This window comes from Phocoena sinus, chromosome 6, assembly GCF_008692025.1.
Source record: "Phocoena sinus isolate mPhoSin1 chromosome 6, mPhoSin1.pri, whole genome shotgun sequence".
Lineage (NCBI taxonomy): Eukaryota > Metazoa > Chordata > Mammalia > Artiodactyla > Phocoenidae > Phocoena > Phocoena sinus.
Genome location: NC_045768.1, coordinates 23,466,061 through 23,481,140, shown reverse-complemented (window position 1 = coordinate 23,481,140; position 15,080 = coordinate 23,466,061). Strand labels below are relative to the sequence as shown.

Here is a 15,080-nt window from a genome sequence, read left to right as displayed (position 1 = left end):
TGAGTGATGTCAACCCACAAATAAAACAATAGAGAGTGATGGAGACTGAGGCCTCAGAGCAGGTAAATCTCATGTATAAAGGTAGTTATCAATACATAGATCTTGACAGTTGCTACCATGTAGCGTGGTGGCTACTGGGCCTAGTTTTGCCAAATCTTCTCATTTTTTTCAAGAGAAACTAGATATTTGTTTGGATGTTCACGTAAATTGTCATGAATTTTAAATCTTGGCAACTAAATCATTTAAAGCAACAACAGAGCCTTGCAGACTCGACAAAGCATGCCTACGAGCTAGAAGGGCCACCATTTGTAACTTCTGGACTAATGATGACCCTAAGAACCCTTCTGAACTTTCCAGAGGCTTTTCTAAAAATATTCTCCCCTATATACTTCTACTTGATTCAGGTGGGTTTTCTGAATGGCTGAGTGAGCTCCCAGGGGTCACCTGACACCACCACAGCTCCCCACCCCCGCCCCAAGGGAAGGAGAGGAGGCACTGGCAGGACGCCTAGAGCTCAGGGCGGAAATACAACATCCTGGCCTCACAGCCAGAGGAGGCCCCATACAGTGAGGGAACAGAGTGATGCTGGAAATCAGATTGCCCAGAGAAAACCTCCTCGCAGACGACCAGCCTCCTGAGGGCCTGGACTGGGTCTCCCCAGCCCAAGCACAGTGCTTGACACAGAGTGGAAATGTAAGGAAGGAGGTCAAGGCTGGGAGCGATGGAACCACAGTTACATTTCTGAAAAATAATAGTGGTGATGATACAGAAGACACATCTGAGTTGGGAGACCTCTGGAAGCCTGAACTGGTGCAGTGGCAGTGAGGCTGGGGAGGGGGCGTCAGGTGGGGGAGCTTGGCAGAGCCCAGCTTCTTCCTGTCCCCAAGGGCCACGCTCTCCACTGTGCCTTCGGTCCATGGCACCCTTTTCACAGCCAAGAGAGGGAAAGTCACAGCATGCCAGCTGGGTGATTGACCCTCCAAAGAGCCCAACGACCCTGAATATGTCCATGTCACTACCTGCTGTTTTAATCATTAATAGGTCAATGCATCTCCCTTGCATGGGAACTGGATCCAAGATGGTGGCTTGGATTTTTATTTAATTTTTTTCACTCTCTTGCCCGTTTTATTTATTTATTTTTTAATTTTATTGACGTATAGTTGATTTACAGTGTTGTGTTATTTAATTATTTAATTTTAGATCACATGTTTAGGGGCTAAATATCAAATATCTTTCCAGCCTAGTAAAATCAGGCCGGCAAATCTAATAGTTGGGATGCTGTGGAGACTATAACAGAATCCTTTATTGGACATGGAGGGGGAGCCCCCCGAATGGTAATATCTGCAGATTAACTTGAGAGTAAACCAGGCTTTAAGCTGTTAGTTCTCTAACCTCTGAGTAGGGGCCCTTGAGTTTGCTGCAAGGGGCATGGTTGCCTAAAAAGGATTTAATTTCTGAGGACTGGCTCGGGCAGGCCAAAACAAACCATTTTCAAAATTGGCTTAGGGGCTTCCCTGGTGGCACAGTGGTTGAGAGTCCACCTGTCGATGCAGGGGACACGGGTTCGTGCCCCGGTCCGGGAAGATCCCACATGCCGTGGAGTGGCTGGGCTCGTGAGCCATGGCCGCTGAGCCTGCGCATCCGTAGCCTGTGCTCCGCAACGGGAGAGGCCACAACGGTGAGAGGCCCGTGTAATGCAAAAAAAAAAAAAATAGGGCCTACTTGAGGGGTGGGATAGGGAGGGTGGGAGGGCGGGAGACGCAAGAGGGAAGAGCTATGGGAACATATGTGTATGTATAACTGATTCACTTTGTTATAAAGCAGAAACTAACACACCATTGTAAAGCAACTATACTCCAAAAAAATGTATATGTATGTATGTACATGTGTATTTATATTATGGACATTTGTAAGTAAAGATAAATGTATGTATACATAGAAAAAAAAATAGGGCCTACTTCGTGTGGGGTTTTTGAGTGTTGGTGAGATAATGTATGTTAAATATAGCACAACGAAGAGCACATAACAAGAACTTAAGAAATAATAGCTGCTATCATCATTGTTGTTACTGTTACACCTTCCTACCCCATGCTTACAGGGAGAAAGTCAGCAAACTATTTTCCAGCCCAGGGTGCTGTAAGTTTCCACTTCTCTGCACGCTTGCCTCTGAGAGCACCCAGAGTTTGTCGCAGGGTTTTTGTGCGGTGTCTAAACCCAAGGTGGAGCTCACGGGTCCTAGGTGCTTTCATCGTCTTAATCCTCATCCATCTTTCTAAGGTTCTGCCGCACAGGTCAGCCTCTGCAGAGCTAGAGTGTCGTGGGATTCCACAGGGCTGTGCCTTGGAGCTCTTCCTGTGTGAAAGGTCAACTGCCCCATCCTCGCTGCCACAGAGAGGCCCTGTAAACCCCTAGTAAACATTTGCTGAATTGCACTGGATTGGGTTCAGTGCCAGCCGTGGCTCTGTATCTCTCCGGGGACCCCACCACAAAGCCTTTATTTGATCTGCTCTTTGTGAGCTCAGAAACCATCTTGAATGGGAACCTCCAGGAAGAAAAACTTCTCCTCAGCAAATCTTGTTTTTTTTCAATATGTCCTCAAGCTTCCTGTCCCCCTATCTCTGAAAACAAAAGAAATACAATCTTTGGGATGGTAGTAAGCTCTTTTGGGTGGCAGTAAATTGTACTGGTTAGACAGATAGCCTCTGAAGTCAGAGTGCTTGGATTAAATCTTGGTTCCATCACTTGCTAGTTCAGTTTTAAGTTTTCTAAGCCTCAGTTTTCTCCTCTGTAAAGTGGGGGTAATATTGTACCTGCCTCATGTACCTGTATTGTGTGAGGATTGAATGAGATGATACCCATGAAGACCTAGTCCTTGATCCATAGCACATCCTCAGTACAGTTTAGCTGTCATGATTGGTGTGGTCGTGGCCATGTTGGTGGAGAGAGCAATGGAGTGGAGAGGACATGGGCACACTGGGCAAGACCTTGAGGTTTTATTTTTGTGCATCTTTGAGCTCCCTAAACATCTGCCCTGAGAGGCACCCAGACAGACTTCCCTTATTCAAGGAAGTGTAGGTGGGGGAGGGGGTCCAACGGCCTGAGGGTTGAGGAAATGGATTATCTCCAGTTATGGAAATAATGGATTATTTCAAGTTATTTCCAATAACTCATCCAAATGGTGGACTTTTCTTTTTCCCCGATGAGCTCTCCTCAGGAACAGGAGTCAAGAGAGGGAGAAGTGCCCCTGCCACCATTGCTTCTCGAGGCCCCAAGACCTGGTCTTTACATCCACCCAGGGAAGAGAAAGCTGGGGCTCAGAGGCAAGGATGAGCCACCACCTGGAGTGGGGTGAGCGGGGTGGGGTCACATCCTGCCCTACACCTCCAAGCGCCTGGGTGGGGCTTCCCATACAGAGGACGCAAGTCCCATCAGCTAGTCCTTGGGTGGAGTTTCCCAAAGCCAAGTGTTGAGAGGCAAATCATTGTTCTGAAATTCCGCTAGGTTTTAATGACCACCGTGCTGAGAACTCCTCCAAGAACAAAGTGAGATTGTTCAAACCCAAAGGGAGCGAAAGGCGATTAAAAGGAAGAGAAGTATCTAGCCAAGTCTCAATTCCAAGACTTGGATGAGGAGGAGAGTTTAGACGCAGGGGGACCCAGGCCCTAACCCCTTTCTTTTCATTGTGATCAATGAAATTTTCACAATGGGTCTATCTTTTGTCTGTAGAATGGGGTTGATATAATTTGGGCCCCAGGAAGAACCCTCGTCTAGGAAATGAGGCAATCTTGTCTCTGTCAGACCCAGCTTAGCAGCTACTTTCTGTGGGCCTTGACACATGCTTTTGCATCTCAGGCCCTTGGTTTTCTCATTGAAACATGAAAGCCTGGGCTCCAGACTTCTTTGTAGTTCTGTGGCTGTTTCTAGGTCAATGCACCGATGAAGGCTGAGGCAGAGACGTGACGAAGAAGAGAATAGCCACGATAGGCAGTAAGGTTGGAAGCGCCTGAGAATCTCCACCAAGGTGCCAGTAAACAAAAGGTCCACTCCCAGCCATGGCCCCTCCACTGTGTCCTCTGTTCTTGCCTTAACCGGGCTATGTAGGGCATCATCTGGGATCTTTTCTCCCCAACCTGTTTGTGGCTCAGCTCTTCTTAAGATGGTCCATTCCAGCTGCCCCAGCAGCATGACCTTGTGAAGTGGTGAGGAAGGTGACCAGGAAACGGCCATGTGAAGGCTGAGGAGTACTCCTCAGATGACAGAGCCTTTTGTCCTGATAAGAAGCACAGGCAGCCTTAAGGCCCCTTCCAACTCCAATTCAGTTAGGGAAATATTTAAGGATCCCCCATGATGTGCCAGCCCTCACTGTGCTGACTGAGGACTGAGGTGGGCATAGGGGTGTGGCCGGTGAAGGGACAGCCCCGTCTTCAAGGTACACAGGGTCTCACCACCCAGATGTTTTATGTCCGGTGACTGCACCTCCAGTGGTTTGATGGCAAGTGTCCAGAGCCACCTGGTCTTGCCTGGCTCTGGGGGAAAGGACCAATCACAGTCTGTTTCTTCAGCATCTAGAGTGAATCAGCTCACAAGTGGGACTGTTGCTGTTACCAACCCAGGCCCTTGGACTCTTTCATCGATAGAAATTGATTAGAGGCCAGATGAGAATCGCAGGCAAGGCGTTATCGGGACTCATGCTGCACGAGGGAGCGAAAACAAGGAACAGGTGCCTTTGCTCGCTCCCTGAGAGGAGGTGCTTGGGTCCTTAAACAGGGTAACAACAGGGGCAGGTCCGTGGGTTGGGCAGGAGGCAAGGCTTAGGTGGTCTGCCCCCCCCTTGGTGGTGCTGTGTGCAGGGATCATGCACAGTACCCTGTGTTTGCTCCAGGCACCTCAGAAATGGCTGTTGGTTCGTGGCCTTTCTGTATCTTATTGTCCGTAATTGCCCCAACTGCACATGCGTGCAGTTATTTTTCGTTGCTTATCGCTTCTGTGTATTCTGTTGCAGGAGGAGATGTCTGTCCAGGTGCGAGCACTCTGGTTAGGGTCCCGGGTCCCAGCCTATCTCATTACCAGCGCCTTTGTGTTTCTCTTTTCTCCTTTGTGCACTGTCTGCTCTTACCCAGGCCCCACTCTGAAGCTTCTACACCTCAAACCTGGCTGCCTCGAGCTAACGCTGCTCATTTAACAGCCACTGGGGGGAGACTAACTGGGTATCAGGCCCACTCCCTGCCCACAGGTGCTTTAAAAGCTAGTTGATAAGGGCCCTCTAAGGCAGCATGGATGAGCAAATGCCGTCAGACAGACACACTGAAGGGCTTTCCCTGCTCAGGCCCAATAGGCGGGGCTAATGCTCAGGGCTGAGTTCACAGCGGAGGGAGCAGGTGGAAACGTCACCCTAGGGCTAAGACACCGTCACCCTGAGGAGCTGGCGCTGGAAGGCAGGGCTGAGTCCCGGCATCATCTGTGTATTGTACTTACACGAATTCGACTGTGTATTTTTAACTAAAGTAATGAGAGGAAGAAGAAAAATAGAAATTTTAAAACTGTCAGGGATCCTGCCTGCTATTCCAATCTATGTGCCCGTCCTCTTGTGACAGACCCTACTGGTGCTTGTCTGACAGCCACCAACCTGTCCCCTTCTTTTTTGCCTGCCGAGATCTTGTTTTGTCCCTCTGTTTATCCTCCAGGTGGCCATGTGCTCAGAGAAGGCTGAGACCCTCACCGACCCAGAGGGTAAATCTTGATTCATTAGCTCCAAGCCAGTTTTGATAATTCCATTCCCTTTTTCCATGGTTGGGTTAGGAATAGACTTATGCTCTGTTTCTGACCAGTGAGACTTTGGGGGTCGGCTTGGGTGTGAGAGGAGGGTGCTTCTGTGGAAGGCGTATTAACTCCTCCCTTCTTGTGCTACTGGATGTTTTTGTGACACATGGAACTGCTGTGTCCATCTTGGGACCCCAGAGGAGAGTCAAGAGCATTGCAGAGAGGTCAAACTAAGGCCGTGAGGCCATGGAGCCATTGAATTAACTACCTCTGCAACCAAACTACCTTGGGACTTCTTGTGACATGAGCCAGTCTATCCTCTGTTGTTTAAGCCTTTATTAAATAGGCTTTTGATTACCTTTGGCTAAAAGCACTGTCAATCATACACCCCAGTAAGAGGATGACAAGGGAGGTATTCTTCTGCTGTTCCAGCTGTTAGTCTTAGCTCCTTCTATCTTTCATATTCTGAGCATCTTCAAACACAGAGAAATCCTAGTTTCAAGATCTGTATCGTTTTGTACAACGTGATCCTTAGTACAAGCCAACAGCATCATCTGGTACTTAACAGGAGAAATGGTCTGTTCCAAAGCTGGAGCAAAAGTGGCTCTGTTGGGCTTTCTGAAGTACGGTGCTAATTGGACAGTATGGGAGATTTGACGAATTTTCAAGGGCAGTTTTTTGGTTTTTTTTTTACATGTATCCATACACACATTTAATTTTAATTTTTTATTTATTTATTTATTTTTGCTGTACGCGGGCCTCTCACCGCTGTGGCCTCTCCCATTGCGGAGCACAGGCTCCGGACGTGCAGGCTCAGCGGCCATGGTTCACAGGCCCAGCCGCTCCGCAGCATGTGGGATCCTCCTGGACCAGGGCACGAACCCGTGTCCCCTGCATCGGCAGGTGGACTCTCAACCACTGTGCCACCAGGGAAGCCCTAATTTTAATTTTTATTATTTATTTATTTATTTGTGGCTGTGTTGGGTCTTCGTTGCTGCATGTGGGCTTCTCGTTGTGGTGGCTTCTCTTGTTGTGAAGCACGGACTCTAGGCGCATGGACTTCAGTAGTTGCGGCACACAGGCTTCAGTAGTTGTGGCTCGTGGGCTGTAGAGCACAGGCTCAGTAGTTGTGGCGCATGGGCTTAGTTGCTCCGCATCATGTGGGATCTTCCCAGACCAGGGCTCGAACCCGTGTCCCCTGTATTGGCAGACAGATTCGTAACCACTGCGCCACCAGGGAAGTCCCTAATTTTTAAATGTAACTCATCTCATGTGTTTATTCTGGTATTTCCAATTCAAATACATGGCTTTACTGAACTTTTTCTGTATTACATCTGTATCTTCTTCTACACTGAGAATCTTGATTCCCGTAAGTACATGATATGACAGAGCTGGAATATCTCAAGGGCAGTTTTGATCTTGCAGGTTTGTGCCTTTTGTCTTTAGAACCTACATCCTTCGTGAGATGCAACCGACCTGTGCAATAAGCACGGGGGCACCGTGGAATCAGAGAGTGACCCCCAAGGAAGTAGAAAGTATGGGCGATTAGAACCTGGTTGAGGAGACGATATTTAAATGGTAGAATGTATTTAGAGGATAGATACAGATTTGTCCGAAGAACTCTCTGTAATGGGAACTGGAGGTCGATGGGGATGGCGGGTCTGGAAGGGCTCCTTCCTTTCCTAAGGCTGGGCTATGTTATGCTACTGTAATAAACAGCCCCAATCCTTTGGCTTAAAATAATAAAGGTTTAGTTCTCATTCATGTTACATGGCTATTGTGGGCTGGCTGTGTCTGTGCTTTGTGTTACCCTCTCGGCTGGGCCTTAGGCCAGTAGAATCGCCACTGTCTAGAACATTGCCATTCACCGTGGTGGAGGGGAAGGGTACCCTGGAGGGTCGTCCATCAGCAGTTAAATGCTCCGGCCGGAAGTGATCCATGCTACTGCTGCCCACACTTATCAGCCAGAGCTAGTCACATGACCTCCCCAACTCTAAGGGGGCCAGGAAGTGAAATCCTGTTACGTGTCCATGAGAGGAAGGAACCAGGAGCCTTTGGTGAACAGCACTAATGACCACCTTGGCCACCCACTTTGTCCAACGATCTGTCTAGAATCTGTGTGGACAGATGGGCTAGAGCAAAGGTCCATTCTCTTGCACATAAGAGTCCATGCTGACCTGTCTTCCTCTCTTTCTTAATCTGCTTTCACCTCGTGACACATGGTGATTCCAGGGCGTCTGGGTACAATTAGCATCCTCCCGTGCAGTTCTACCCTCTCCCTCTAAGCCTTGGACCCTTAATTTTTATTTATTTTTAGTACTAGCCAGGATCAAAACTAAGGAAGTCACCCAGTGTTTCCTGGGATGCCATCAGTTGCTTCCCCACCAAGCCTGCCTCCTTAGTTTGCTCGCCCTCTCCACTGTTCAGTCTAGTCCCTTTGTTCAAACGCACAGAATCAGCTTGCCTATAGTTTACCCTGCTCAAGACCTCGTGGCTACCTGCTACCAGCTCAAACCCTCTCCTTGCTGGTCCTCAGGTATGCCCCTGGCTTCTCCAGCCAGGGTTGAGCCCAGCCTCCTTCCTTTTGCTTGCACTGCCCTGTCAACCGCACACATATTATTCCCAACAGAAATCGACAGAGAGAGTGGCCAAGCCAATCAGTAGAGTGTGCCCTGGGAACAGAGACCCAGGGATGTGGACGCCAGGGAACGGGAAGCTTGGGCAAAGGGATGTATTTATCTGACTGTGTAGCTAAGTAAGGAGGTGTATAAAAAGGAACAGCGACAAATTCATGGTGGATTTGATTTATTCCTGCAAGATCTTCATAAAACTGTCCCTGATGGAGTATTCATAAGCATCCCTCAGCTACAAGTAGACGGGTCTCAATTTTTCCACTACAGGGAAATGCAAACTTATTTTCTTCTGGGAGAGAGAAGTTATTTTTTTCCTGAAGGTTTGATCCAGTCTTTTAAAAATGTAATTAAGATAGTAGTAGTATTGCTAGGGATTGTAGAAATAATATAAAATATATTTTCTCAAAAAAGTTATAAATAAGGGGTTGAGCAAAGGGAGAAGGGGGGATATAAAAGTGGTTATTTGAAAGTACAGTAGGTAGAAATATATGTGAAATATATATGTTCTATATTATATATCAAATTATATATGTATGTTGATAAAAATCAACATTGAAAGTTGTTGATAAAATCCTAGCACTGAAGGAATCTCAAACAAACAATCTAAGCTACCCCCCTACCCACGTGTGGTACAATCACTATTTTGGAAATAGAAGTGGCTTTTTTACATGTTTAAGCATCATTCAATAAAGACATGTCAGTCATCTTGCATCTTCAAGTCTGCAAAATGGGAGGATCTCTTGTACATTGGTTATGAAAGAAAATTGACCCGTAGCCCTATCAGGTGTAGTGTGCGGGTCTAGTACCCTCTCCAAGAGTCTTATTATCATGTCCTTCTCAGACTCCACTTTTGCAGGGAGCTCCCATGTACAGATGGCTGCTCTCTTCTCTCTACCCTGAGGTCCAAATGTGGGACCTTATTAATTTCCAGTCAACAACACCAATAGAACACAATGGTGAAAGACAGATCTTCTCTGAAGGTATGAGAGTAAGAGGAGAATTACATCCTGACACAGCATGATGAATAATTTAAGATTGATTTTTAAAACACCACTGTTCTCAAAAGTCGTTTTTATCACCCCCTGGGAATTTCTTACTGCCAACTCTTGTTCCAGCATTTTTCAGCTACTCTCCTTCTTCTAAATGGACCTCTTCCATTTTTCTTTTCCTTCCACCTTTTCATACTCAAATGGCTCGTAAAGTTGCTTTGTTCTCCAAAAACAGCTTTCTACCTGGAAGGAATTTTGCTTCTCTCTTTTAAAGTAAGATTTTTCTGTCGTCACAACTTATTATCAGGATTAATAACATTTTTAAGTTGAAATGTTATATCTATTTTCTCTCACGCTTGCCATGAATTCTGAAGTGGTTTCTTGACTGCAGGCTAAAATTCTGAGAATACACATATATTTTTGTCTCGTAGCTCTTTCTTGTGGCCATATATCCTTTCATAAAGATAGTACTGCTTATGAAAGGAATGATTATAGCAGAGAAAAGATTCTTCCCAAAGTGAGATGTAATATATAGAGAGAGATGGGAATTAATACTTGTAAATGAATTTTATGCAACAAAGGGAATTATATTTGCATAGTTAAAAATGAAATACTTTATCCAAAATGATTTTCATCTATGATTTTCGTTATAGATTGCATCTATTAGCTATTGTTACAATAACGTTGCTTGACAAATCATCCCCAAACTCAGTCACTTTTATTGTCATGCATATGCAGTTGGGCTAGGGGTTGGCTGATCTACACTTGGCTCAGCTGCAAGGTGTGGATTGGGTCCAAGTCTGGTCCCCATGACTCTCATTTCCTTGCAGGCCAACTGGGACATGTCCTTCTCATGCTAGAGCAGAAGTGCAAGAGGACAAACATCACCACACAAACCCATTTCAAACCTTTGCTTGCATGATATCCACTAAAATCCCATTGGTCAAAGCAAACATCAGTAGGACAGGGAAGACAGTTTCTCCCACAGTGGGAGAGAAGGGGACCGAGTATTTGCTGAACAATAATTCAAATGATTCCGTAATTAAATATCATATATTTGTCCATCATGCCCAACATCTGTATGTCTCTGCCAGCCAGATCCAACAGGCACCAACAGTGGCTTAAACCAGGAGGGGCTTTAGTTAAATGCAAGATGTGTCTGGGAAATAATCTATTCATGTGGGAGCAAAGATTTCTTTCCCAGAAACGTGCATTTAAGACAAAGCCCACAACCTCCCTGAGAGGAAATTGTAGGGCAAGTCATCAAACTTCTCTGACCCAATTTTTACAACCCAGTGAGAGACAATTATTTGTACTTTGCAATAAATTATAGCCCATGGATCTTGAGTAATCCATTGTGCGTATTTCCTGTGAAATGAGGCTCTCAAGCATTCAGAATATAAAACAAGGCAATGCAACCAGTGCTAATGTATTAACATTTAATTAATCTCCTATTAGTTTATTTAAAGTGCCATGTAATTGCAAACAGTTGTTATAGTTTCACCACCTGATTTGTCCAGTTGATCCTTAGAAAAATGCTGAAGTATCACAGTCTTTCCTGGACACATCTCTGGTTTCTTGATTTAGCACAGAGGCTGGTAAAGCACGTCTCATGAGCCAAAACAGCCCAGCGCCTGGTTTTGTAAGTAAAGTTTTATTGGAACCCAGCTGTGTCCATTTGTTTTTATGTTATCTTGGCTGCTTTCCTCTATAATGGCAGCTTGAGAAGCTGCAACAGAAGTGGTCTGACCTCAGAGCCTAAAATATTTACTCTGTGGCAAACAGGAAAATGTGCCGGTCCTCATTTAACATAATGCTAGACAGTTGAAATTTGGAATTTGGGTGATACACACAGATCCGGCATGAATATTGCCCTCAAGTTACCCTTAGAGAAAATTATTCAAGAAAATCAATAATGTAAATTAATATTACACAATTTTAGTCTGTTTAAGGAAACAATCTTTTCAATACTTTAAGCTATGAGCGCTTATATCCCAGTAGGCAGTTATTATACCAATTATAAAATTTCTATCTGCGTATTAAAGTGGACCCTGAGAAGCTCTGCTAAGTATTGCCTTCTTAGCTTGTAAGAAGAGGACTTTACTTTCAATATTGTTTTTTAAAAATATACTTGTCATTACTTCAAACTTTTCACTATTGTAGACCATTCCACCTCCATTCACACACATAATTGCATCTAAATTAGTGTCGTTTTACTGTACTGTGATCATGGGTATTTCCAAACACCAGCCGCTGATCTCTGTTGTTGAGGTTGGAGAGAGCAAAACCTTGTATCTTGCCAGATGTCCACACTTGGAGCCTGTCTGACAGCTTAAGAGAAAAGGAGCTAACAGGCATTAAGACTTGGGGAGAAATATATATAGATTTTAAAAGTGAGTGTAAAGTCTCAGTTATTTCCAGCAGCTGTGTAGAATCTAGGACAGTGAATAATCTGAGGTCATTGCTATTGGATGTTGAATTGGATTCAGATGTGCAGATTTCTGTGTTAGGGGGGTCACTTTAAGCTCCAAATAAGACCTCAGTATGAGGCCTGGATTCTGGAGGAGTTCGTTTTAACCTCTTCTCCACTCTGGACTAGGAATAATACTATTTAGAAAATACAGGATTTAGATAATGAGTCCAGACTTGGAGATTAGATAAAAACAGGAGGTGCTGACTGACCACACCTCTGAAAGGAAGCTCTCCTGGTAACTGCCGGGCGGTTAAACTATGGGTAATCATTGGTTTCCTTTCAAGTCACATGGGCGTGGAAGCTGCGAAACAGTGATCTCTCTACACCAGCTGAACGCACTTGGCTCAAATGGCACCATTTTGATTTTTCTTTTTCAGGAGTTGGGTGGGAGAGTGTGGTGCTAACAGGAGATGCGATAACCTCGAAAGCCACAGACACGTCCAGCGCAGACATGACTGTCAAGGTAAGGCATCCTTTCTCCAGTGTGATTCTCAAAGTGCATCTCTAGAGGAAAGTAAGTGTATGGCTGATGTCTGGGGGCAAAATGAGCACTGCCCCTCACCCAACTGGGGTTCTCTCTCTGTTCGCTGAAGCCTCGGTGAGCCAACCAGAATAAGATTTGCTGAAATTTGGATCCAGATTAGGAAGCCACCTGAAAACTAGAATCTAAGACTTGTGATTTCCAATGGACCGGTTGTAGGATCTTCAGTGAATATCTACATGTAGATTGTCTGTAAGTGGTAACCCTGTGGGGACAGTGAAGCAAATATGAACATTCTGAGCTGAGAAACCCAGGCCCCACTGTGCATTGTGAAGAAAGGTCAGAGAGGCATAAAGTAGCTTTGATCTTGACTCACGATTTCCACTGATGTCAGCAGGAAGGCAGCACATGGCCCACTCTGCCTGGAATGCTAATGGCCAAAGGTTTACAAAATGAGTCATCTGGAAATCAACCTAATTATCATTGTTCAAATTAAATGCATGAATTAGTAATCATTGCCTAGATTAAGGAATCGGTAGCAAAATATATCAGACATAACTACTTCCCTTATATTACTGGAATAGACACAAGGGAATGGTCCTCCTCTCTTGGAATTCTGTTTATGTTTCACTTAACAAAGGCTGGGGGTGGGAGGGCTTTCTAACATTTTTGCTTGAATGATTAGAATTTAAATAAATGCCACTTATGAAATTTTCTTGGAAAAACAAAAAGTATTGTCCTTTTTTATATTGAGATATCACTAGAGTGATTTCCCTCCTGGGTTTTTAATTAGAGGCTGTACAAAAGAATATACAGGATGAATTTATTCAAGCTTTCCTTTGTAATGTGATGGCTGAACTTGTGTTATCTGTATTAAAGATGTTAGAGAAAGCAAAGAAACATACCACAGTGAAATGTATTATAAGATGGGAAAGTAGCTTGATTGGTTAAAAGAGTCAACTAATCTAAATAATAATTATCACATGCTGCAAGTTTGCTTGTAATTATGTTAGGAGAATTTGCAAGACAATGATATATATTGCAATGATGTATTGGTGTGTTGCTGGCTACTCGTGCAAAGTTTGAGAAATCTTTGGCCATGTTGGATAGAGAGGGGTGGATGCTGATAGAATTTGATGGATTTTGATGTGCTATTTTGCAATCTGTCATCATTTTAAGAATTAGTTTCTGAGATGTGTTGCTAGTGTACCTGCAGAGTTTGTTATATAAAAGCAAATGGTGTATTCTGATACACACAAGTTTTGCTTAAGTCCCATTTTATAAGGTTACTATTTAATCAATGTGCACCTCTTTGGCACCAGGATCTTGACTAAAGTTTTATTTGGGTCTATTCAATTTCGATGTCATTCTCAACCTCTCTTTCTGTCTTCTTTTATTGAATACCTGGGAATGTTTTATAAGAACAGAGGATTTTTTGTTCGTAAGAACTGAACCCACTCAGAAGAAAGAACACTATATACTTTAAAAAGTTAAGCAAAATACAAATATATTTACTCCTCCAATAAATTCCTACAAATATTATTAAGTTACTCTATTAAGGCTAGTCTCTTCTCAATAAATGATTTTTGAAACCTCTAGGTGGATGTAATTTAGGGAAGCACTTCTGTTTAGATCTTTTCTGTTAGGTTTCCCAATTATGCAGCAATTATCAATTGTTTTCCTTTGGTACCATGCTATTTCCCACCCCACACTGCTTTATGTATCCATCCTGCCCTGTGTCTTTTTTTTTTTTTTTTTTTTTTTTTTTTTGCGGTATGCGGGCCTCTCACCATTGTGGCCTCTCCCATTGCGGAGCACAGGCTCCGGACGCACAGGCTCAGCGGCCATGGCTCAGCGGCCACGGCTCAGCGGCCACGGCTCACGGGCCCAGCCGCTCCGCAGCGTGTGGGATCTTCCCGGACCGGGGCACGAACCCTCATCCCCTGCATCGGCAGGCGGACTCTCAACCACTGCGCCACCAGGGGAGCCCCCTGTGTTTATCTTAAAGTATTATTTTTTTCTGTGTCTATAAGTGCCTGATGTTCATAAATTAACTACAGATTTCTCATCATATATTCATGCCTCTACAGCTATTCCTGTTTCTAATGGCTACTCCATACATCCTTGTAATATCAGCCACTCCTGTTTTTTGCCCTGGGAAAGCAAAATGTTCTGTTAAAACATTAATTACAGTAAAACTTGATTCACTGACATTTCCTAAGGGGAATGTCAGCAGAAACCACTAAAATACCTTGATTTCCTCCCTGTTACTCTTCTTGAGATAGATGTACCTTTCCTCATGCTTAGAAATTCTCTTTCTGAAAAAGGCACTTTTTTGGTGATGTCAGTTGTCTGAATATGGTTTTGTCTACTATATGAGGCTTTTTAATACCATGTCTTATTTTGAAATGACAGAGTCATGCTTCTAAAAATATACATGACTCAGATGAACGAATTCATTTATAAACGGACTTTTGTCATTCTGAGGAATGTTGAACTAAGAGCATTTATGTTAAAAACACCCTCTAAATACTGATACAGGTAAGAGTATCATGTAGGCCTGCTGAACAATTTAAAATCACTATGTAGTAGGTTGAATTGTGAATCCTTTCCTTCCCCGCAAAACCACATGTCCAAGTCCTAAACCCTGGTACCTGTGACTATGACCTTATTTGGAAAAGAGGTCTTTGCAGATGTAATTAAGAATCTTGAGGTGAGATCATCCTGGACTAACCAGGTAGAAC

The 15,080-nt window shown here is 44.3% G+C and overlaps 1 protein-coding gene across 7 annotated transcripts in view; it reads left to right on the top strand.

Annotated features, from left to right (window-relative positions):
• Positions 1-15,080, top strand: part of PALM2AKAP2 (PALM2 and AKAP2 fusion) — a 496,857-nt gene that overhangs the window by 345,094 nt on the left and 136,683 nt on the right. For all 7 annotated transcript variants that reach the window (XM_032635250.1, XM_032635254.1, XM_032635248.1 and 4 more), the window contains one exon: positions 12,233-12,318. In XM_032635250.1, coding sequence (XP_032491141.1) covers positions 12,233-12,318 — 86 coding nt within the window. The remainder of the gene's footprint in view (positions 1-12,232; positions 12,319-15,080) is intronic.